General features: G+C 41.0%; 1 protein-coding gene across 2 annotated transcripts; it reads right to left on the bottom strand.

Moving 5' to 3' along the window:
* Positions 1-2,570: 2,570 nt before the first annotated feature.
* Positions 2,571-8,869, bottom strand: LOC146624385 (septin-4-like). 2 transcript variants are annotated; one of them, XM_085363878.1, is made up of 13 exons: positions 8,824-8,869; positions 8,361-8,383; positions 6,388-6,762; positions 5,649-5,745; positions 5,277-5,363; positions 5,050-5,173; positions 4,738-4,872; positions 4,525-4,642; positions 3,533-3,634; positions 3,317-3,413; positions 2,965-3,127; positions 2,738-2,840; positions 2,571-2,642 (listed from the first exon to the last, which is right to left on the bottom strand). In XM_085363878.1, exons 1-13 carry the CDS (start codon positions 8,867-8,869, stop codon positions 2,571-2,573), a joined length of 1,542 nt encoding a protein of 513 aa, XP_085220004.1. The 2 variants fall into 2 exon arrangements, with proteins under 2 accessions (XP_085220004.1, XP_085220005.1); XM_085363879.1 differs by lacking the exons at positions 8,361-8,383; positions 8,824-8,869 and having other exon boundaries at positions 2,738-2,830; positions 2,961-3,127; positions 6,388-6,450.
* Between the last annotated feature and the right edge of the window lie 2 nt (positions 8,870-8,871).

Genomic DNA, 8,871 nt, shown 5'->3' with positions numbered 1-8,871 from the left:
CCTGTAGCATGGCTCTGTTTTTTGTTTAGGTTCTTTTGGGAGGGGGGTGTTTACCCTTTGCCCTGTGCATGATTGAATGTGTGTGTGAGCGTGTAGCTAGCAGGTTATTTTTTTACACAGAGGTGATTTATGGTATGAGCCTGTTTGGGTGCTATTGTGTGTGCCTCTACTCAGTTTTCCTGAACACTGTGACAGCTCTGGCAAAACACATCGAGCGAATGGAAGAGACAAAGAATTACTGTCACACTCGTTTTTTTTTCTTTTTCTTTATTCTCCTTTTTTTTTTTTTAACATGTAAGGTTTCCATATTTGTGAGTTGGACTGAGACATGAAATGTAGGGGGGGGGGGCAAAAAAAAGCTGTTGATCCTTTCTTGATAACCTAATAATGTCTAATATTTGAGTTTTTGTAATATTTGTATGTATGTATGAAAGTTTTGTAAATTTGTGATTGTATGCACGTTTTGGCAAATGAGTGTATGTATCTTCAAAATTTTAAAAATGCTTGTTTCTTTTCTTTTTTTGTTTTGTTTTGCATGTAGATTCTGTTTAGTTTCTTTTGATTAGAAGTTTTGTTTTAATGTTTTATTTCTGGGACCATGTACAATACTATATAACGTGGGCAGAATCTTGGACCTCATGCTACATTGATATTATATATGAATATAAAAAACATCTTTTCCCTATGGAGAAAGTTTTAAGTTATATATCGCCTGTACACTTTGGGCTGCCTTTTAGATCTAACTGTCCACTGTTTAAGATAACCATGATAATAATGGATTAAAAAAACATATTAATGAAGAATTATGCTGATGAAATAATAAAGATTCTTAATAAATCTTATTACATTTACAACACATTTTGCTTCTGCGTGAGTGGTTTTCAGAAGAAAAATTTAAACGGGCTTAAGACAGTTTTTTTTACTTGTTTTTTTTTTTACAAAACAGCAAAATTGGATATTAAAAATTACAAAACAAGTCAACTCACAAGAAATAAAAGCATGAAAAACTGTTTAAGTTGAAACATTAAAAAAAACTTACTTTGCTACAGTGAACACTAGATGGCAGTATGATATGGAGACCTAAAACTACCATGATCAAAATTAAATGAACAAATAACTTGTTAAATAAAAACACCATAAAATAAAATAAAAAAATACTTTTTTTTGGTAATGTGTTTCTGCATCATTATGCAAATTAGAAAGGTTGTCGATCGAAGTGGAGCAACTTTTCACCTACTGCACATGTCAGAGGGATCGTGTGTTAGACGCAGGGGTTGAACCTTTTTGCTTTCAGTAATTTAGAAGTGTGAGGGCTCATTACAAATTTAAATACGGAAGAAAAGTAAAATAAATATCAACATATTTGTTTTGAATAACTTCTTTACCAAATGAATGATGTATTTATTTTGTTTGTGGCAGCTTTGGTCCATTAACGAGGTTGCTGATAAAGGGATCATGTTCACATGATAAAGAAACAAATCTACCAGTCATAAAAAAGAAATGCAAGTGTTATGTGGTGAAATATGTTTTCACTCTTTGCTTTGCAACAGATGTCTGAAGACGAGGTGCTCCAAGCTGTACTAGAGGCAGCGGTGCCTCCTGCTGTTCAGGAGGACAATGTCAGGGCAGAGCTGGTCTTTCTGGATCAGGATCATTTTCACACACGTCCTTATCATTTAGCACCAATATGTCTCCTATCAAACATGTCTGGGACATTCTGGGTCAGCGTGTTCATCAGTGTGTCTTTTGCATGATGAACACGCCCCAACCAGTCAAACCAGCCCCTCCCTGAGCCTGGATCCACCAGTTAAAAGAGGGGTTTTCCTTCCCACTGTCGCCAAAAGTTTGCTAATAGGGGGTTTTCTGATTGTTGGAGTTTTCTCTGTATTACTGTAAGGTCTTTACCTTATAATAAAAAGCATCTTGAGGCGACTGCTATTGAGATTTGGTGCTATATAAATAAACTTGAACAGCAGCAATCATCATTATCATTGTACAGCTGCAGGCTGCTCATCCAGGAATGGAGAGCAATTCTTCCACACATCCAGGAGTTGGGTGACTGCTTGCATTGGATCACATCTTATATTTACATATGCCATAGTGTTGGTCTATAAACTCTATTTAAAACACTGACTTGTGTTCCTTTTTTAGCTAGCATGTGACTAAAACAGTTGGAGCACTCTGGTTTTTCGAATGGGTGACTCATTCCAAAGTCCAAATCAGTTATCCTGCTGAGATGCTCCCAAACAGCAATACTGAGCTTTTGACTTGCATGTCCTTGCAGTATCCTTAATAGTTATAGAATGTTTTAGGATAAAGTTCATGATTTTTCTTTTCTAAAGGCGTTTAGGATTAGGAGGTTAGATCGGGAGTTAGATCTGGAAAAAACAGGGAAATCTTTTCTAGTATCTTTGGAAAGTCGTGATTCCAACTATGATTCTCACTGCAAGTTATCCTAAGTAAGAACAATTAGAAATAGGCTCAGTTTCAAGCTTGCCAATTGCCAAGGCCTCCTCTGTGACTCTGGGTGCTCCTCGTCTGGCTCCTGTTTCAGGGATGTACGGTGAGAATCAGCAGCCACTTCTATGACTGTGCTGCATCTGCTCCTGAATCCGCTCCAGCACCTCCTGCATCTTTCTCAGCTTAAAAACAAAATAAGAGAGTAAATACAGGTCTGATTACTCATAAGCTAAGTTGATGAATGAATGAATGAATGAATGAATGAAGAGAAACACACCTCTTCATCCTTTTCATAGATCAGTCTTTCCTTCTCAGTGTCAGCGACGGCCAGAGGCAGAGGAAAGTCTGCCTCACTACCGTCCCGATATTTCTCACGCAAACTAAGACCAAACCCACACACACAAAGATATTACAAAAATATCTGACCTCACTGTGCTTAACAGGGTTTTTTTCAAGTTTTTTTTAATATTGGTTTGTGGTGTTGTGCATCCTGCCTCCACCCACCTGCGTTTCCTCTCCAGCACCACCATACGTGTCATGTTCTGGATGCACTGAGCTCTGTAGTTCTCATAGTGAATTTCCCGCGTCACGTCCTTCAGATCCTGCATGTGCGTCCTCACCAGCATGTTCCTCAGCAGCAGGAAGTCGGAGTGAGCCGGGTTCTCCACTGACCATGCAACAGCAACATTGTTACCGCATCATACTGGATTCTTTGTTATCAAATGGAACAACAGCCAGGTGCGCAACTGACACAAAATGTACTCTAAGGGGTAATGATTGAGTAAAAGTAAACCAAAAAACATAAAAAAAAAAAAAAACTAAAGTAAAATTAAAATTAAAAGGCTTGGGGTAATACCTTCTACCACGCCCCAGGGATAGACGCGACCCCTGAACTTTCGACCTTTACTCTCCACCTGTACGTTACTCCCAATCACAGCAAATGGGATGCTGTTCTGCAAGAAAACAACAACAACAACGACAAAGAAAAAAGCCCAAACCAAAATAAACCGTCAGCCTTAAAATAGACCAGACAACACATTTCAACCATGACAACGTGAATAAAATGAGGAACCTTAAGTATCTGTTCCTGTGTCTTGAAGTCTTCGTCCTCATCTGAATCACATTCAGGAAACTGGTAGATGTTTATCCCAAACTGCTTGATCTCCTCCCTGATCTGGAGCACATGAACACACATTAGGAGAAGATGTGTAACAGAAATAGATAAACTATATAACAGAGATTGGAGATCAATTACAGAACAGAACTGGGTTGCCAGAGGGTCAAATCGGCCCTGCTGGATAGCTTTGCATAGTTTGAAATTAAAGGAGTCATGAATAATTCCAACTTGGTGCACTGCAATTCCTGCTGTGTTGTGATACAAGGCAGGACGGATCCATGCGTACACCAAACTCTGACCCTAACTGCAGAAATCAAGACTGCTTCAATCCGATCAGACCAGGTAATGCTTTTCCAGTCTTTTTGTGTCTGGTTTCAGGACCCTGTGCAAATTGTAGCTTCAGTTTCCTGTTCGCAGCTGACTGCAGTGCCACCTGGTGTGATAACCTGACATTGTGCTTCAAAGTTCCACATGTGTGTTCAGAGATGCTCTTCTGAATACCTTCACTGTAATGAACGGCTATGTGGGTTAATGTTGCCTTCATGTTAGCTCCAAACAGTCTGACCATTATCCTCTGACATCAACAAAGATTTTTCACCCAGAGAACAGCTGCGGGCTGGATATTTTCTCTTTCTCAGACCATTCTCTGTAAACCCTAGAGATGGTTCTGTGGGAAAATCCCATTTAGATCAGCAGTTTCTTAAGTACTCAGACCAGCCCTTCTGGCCCCCCAAAACTATGTCACATTCAAAGTCTCCTAAATAATCTTTCGTTCCCATTTTGATGCTCACTTTGAACTTCAGCAGGTCCTCTTGGCCATATCTATATGCCTAAATGCATTGAGCTGCTCCTGTGTGATTGGCTGATTAGATATTTGTGTTAACAGAGAGTTGAACAACACCCAGTGAAGCAGCCGTGTGTACATATTGGTATAACTGAGCTGTTACCTTCATCTTCTTTCTGCAGACCTCTGCTGGTGTCAGGCTGTCAGCTTTGGCCAACACAGGAATTATGTTGACTTTTTCATGAAGCGCCCTCATACAGTCCACATCCAGAGGTCGAAGGCTGATAAGAGAAAATAGTCACATACAGAAATGTGCAAAAATAAAAAGTTTAGCTGATGCTGTTGGAACAGTGTTATCGCCGTTTCATCAGTGTACCCATGTCCGAACGGTGAGATGAAGTAGAGGCAGCAGTGGACTCTGTTGTCCTGAATGTTTCTTCTGTTCAGCCCGCTCTCGTCTCTGAAGTACTGTTCAAACTGCTGGTCGATGTAGTCGTCTATGTGCCTCCAGCTGATGCAGAAACAGAAAATGAATGAGTGAAACCTGGAGGCACACTGACACTCAATGTCAGCGATGAAATCAAGGGCTACGTATGTGCTTCACGAGTTCAATTCAAATGCCACCAAAATACCAAAGTCTTGCTCGAGTTAAGCTGGTTTGACTGCGAGGAGGAGTTCGTGACCTCACCTTTCTGTGTTGTTGACGGCATCTCCGAACCCTGGCGTGTCTATGATGGTGAGCCTCAGTTTGACTCCTTTCTCCTCAATGCCAACGGTGTGTTTGATGATGGCGACTGTTCGACTGATCCGCTCTGTAAGCGCACGCAGTTTGTTCAAAGACGCATGAGATCACACACGTGACATCAGATTGTGTGTCTACCCCCCCAATACAGAAAGTGAAAAACTAATACTTACCTTCAGCATTGAGAACTTTTCTGTCCTTGTAAAGATCCGTGAGGAACAAACTGTTGATTAGTGTGGATTTACCGAGACCGGACTCCCCTACAGAGACGTTTGAGTAAGGTAATAAATCATCTGTCTTCCTCGGAAGAATTTGTGTCAACAGATAAAGTTACAAGGATTTATGGACGCCACGCTCCCACTAATCAGTGGCGTGTTTTAATGATCGCTGGCAGAGCAGTGATGTCCGTTATCTCCACTTAAGAAGATATTTTTTTAACTTTGTTTTACTCGTTTATCATCACTTAAGTTTTTTGATATTTGATATTTTTGACTTGTTGTGCCTTTTGTAAAACCCTTCCTCCTCAGGAGAGAAATCAGACTCACCTGCGACTATGAGTGTGAATGTGAAGCCTTTCTTCACAGTTTTTCTGTGGACCTGGTTTGGTAATGTGGCAAAACCTACGTACTCCTTGTCCTGATCCTAAAGAAGGAAAATACAAAGATAACATACACATATGGGGATATTTACTGCTTCAATTAGAAATTCTCTCTACATCCTTGAGCTTCAGTGCTCCTTAGTTAATAAAGCAGTCAGATATGGGCCTGAAATGTCCAAACTGGTTATCAGTAGCCCTGTCGTTCTCCTCATGGATACTGTAGCACTTATTATCTTGAATAAATAAACATATATTGTGTCACAATAACAGCCATGACTCTCGCGTCACAGGCTGATCCCTATTGGGCCACAAGCTGGACTGCAAAGGATCACGAAACCTCATTTCACTTTGCCTTTGCCCCAGAAGCTTCGGTGCACCGACGGTGAGCAGACAAGAAAGGAAACCATAGACGCGTCTTAGCTTTAGAGCTTAATATGCTCTTTAAGGGCCAGACAGATGTGATAACCAAACTCGCTTGCCGCTTTTTTTTTCCCTGTGTGAAAGTTGATGTCGTAAACTGTGTTTCTTTGAAAGCTGCATGAAGGAGTTGGAAACTGTTGAACGGGTACTGAAAGTGGGTGTAAGGTTTTAAAGATGTACTACGAAGTAAAGTAACACAGAGGTTCAGGCAACAAACATTTAGAGACATAAACAGCCAGACATTATATAAAATAGTAAAAACATACCTCAGGAGAGTCGTAGGGGTCAAAGCGTCCCCAGGGGCTACGTGGGCGCATGGAAGGGCTGAGCGGCGAGTCCAAAGACACCTGAGAAACAATCTGCCTCCTCAGCGGTAGCTGCTGAAATTCTGGATCTAGTCCCATGTGATTATGCCTGGGAGGGACTGCTGGAGAGCCCCTGGGGTGGAAGGGGATGGTGCGGACCAGAGAGGGAGTCCCAGGAAGGCTGAGGTGTCTCCCGTTGATGGGGCTCCCAATGCCTTCTGCTCCATAGTGGCCTGGTCTCTGGTGCTGTTCACCAGAGTGAGACATGAGAGGCAAATCCCTCATGGCATAAGGATACTGCATGTCCTCCTGGTCCCTTATGGACAGACTGGACAACTAAAACAGAGAGCAGCATGATTTTTCCTCTGTCTGATATTATTTTTTTTAAATTAGGCACAGCAGACGAATATACCTCAGCTGACAGGACTCTTGTGAAAGCCCCTCTCTAATTATGAGTGTGTGGATATATGTGGCTGATAACCGTGCTCTCCTGAAGGTACCGCAGTGATGCTGGGCTGAGGCTGATTTTGGTCATCTGATAGGGGAAAACAGCTCACTTATCTGCCTCTTTTTCTCATTGTGGCTTTGTGTATGTGTCCACAGCCTATGTATGTGTCCACAACATAGACGGATTATCACCACACTCACTCAAGATTGTTGTCTAAGCCTCGTGTTTGCAGTCAAACAAAAAGATGGGTAAGCTGGAGAAACATCGAATCCTAAAACCTGAAGAAAAGTCGCATCATGATTAAAATACTCATCATTCGTGTATCAATCATTGGTCATGGTTGTACCTCTGTCTGTCTGACCTCAGCGAATCAATGGTAATGCTGATATTTTGGCTTTAACAGCAGTAACTGGAGGTGTTTTTCCCCTAAGATAAGCACTAACTAGGCTTCCTGTTAATCTCATAACATTACACACTCCAGACTGCCTGTTGTGAGAAGACAGAAGGTTTCTCACAACAGACCAATAAGATTGTCTTTGTCCTCAGAGGAATTAACTTAATAACTTAAATTTCCAGGGTAGCCACCTGTCCCAGGAGCTCTGTGTCACGAGGCTTTGACAAGGAGATATAAATAACTTAACAAAGAATAGAAGCTGGAATTTATTAAAATGGTAATTGAAGGAGGCCATGAGGGGGTGATCTGTATTCCGGTCATGCAATAAATGAATCATAATGCTATGACAGTAAAACCATGATTTTTTGGTGTTCCACTGTAATTTTCCTCCCGCCCTTTAGATATCTTTAACACTACTAAAATTAAAATAACCAGGAAACTAAAAAGTCTGATTGTTTGTTGCTCTCTGAATACATGGCCTAATGACGTATCTTTTCTTGCAGTGTTGGACTAAACCCTTCACTGATTAGGTGTGACCTGTGATCTCATTATACCGTTACAAATGCCGTCGTCCATCTGTCCAGGCAGGATGTAGAGACCGTTTGAAGCTGGAGGTTCGTAAACAATAGGGTCAAACCGGATATACCCACAAGGCTGTGAGTGCCGGTTTCTCAGGTTCGTTCAGCATGAAATCTATAGCTAGTTAAAAATAACCCGAATTGTATGTTTTTGTGCTGATTTTGTAGTTTTCCAAAACTTCACTCCACACCTGCTTCCACACAAAATGACTGTACCCTATGATGAGGAGCTAGGATAGGGAATTTCCACCTGCTTTATCCAAGATAAACACCCTGGGCTCTTAAAGTGGTTAAAGGAATGCAGAAAAGCGCCGGCCACGGTGCTGCTGGATTGACCAGGGTTTATCTGGCATTCCTCTACCTGTCAGCTCTCATTACCCACAAAACTTTGCAGTAGGCTTAATCCAGCTTCTAGCGCTCTGACAGGGTTGGGGTTTGGAGATTTAACTCTTAAACACACACATAAGCTCAAACAAACACTACTTCTATAGGCTACTCTACAAAATTGTCCTACCTCCTTGCCCGAGAAAGTTGAAGCTTTGTTTTGAGGAGAGCAAATTGGAAAAAATATATATTAAAAAATTATTTATTCAGGTTTGCTGCATCCATCCTGCACAAGCTAAAAACGTAATCAATTTAACGTTACTACACACCCTGATGTCTAAAAAGTAAATCTGCAATAAAATGCAGAACTGAAATGGAAAAAATAGCAGAAAAATACTAAATGACCCATAACCCCCCATTGTTTATACAAACAGATAAACTGATGAAATTACAGTAAATAAGATGAGAAAACATTAGCTTAAGAATACAATAACCTACAGAGATATAAATCCTTGCAGGATTGTCACAGGCTGCAGCTTCAAATTGGCTGAGCAAATTTTATCTGCTGAAAGTATCAGTGTAGGCCAATTCCAGTTGCTTTCTGAAGGAGCCTTGTTCTGTAGACTTGTATATTAACTGGATTATAGACTTACCTTTTTTATTGCTGCGAAATCTGACGGGAGAGGACATGTGCTCCATGC

Source organism: Diplotaxodon limnothrissa, linkage group LG10, assembly GCF_057381915.1.
Source record: "Diplotaxodon limnothrissa isolate DT_005_m linkage group LG10, D_limnothrissa_male_GT1.1, whole genome shotgun sequence".
NCBI lineage: Eukaryota > Metazoa > Chordata > Actinopteri > Cichliformes > Cichlidae > Diplotaxodon > Diplotaxodon limnothrissa.
This window is presented reverse-complemented; position numbering and strand designations above follow the sequence as displayed.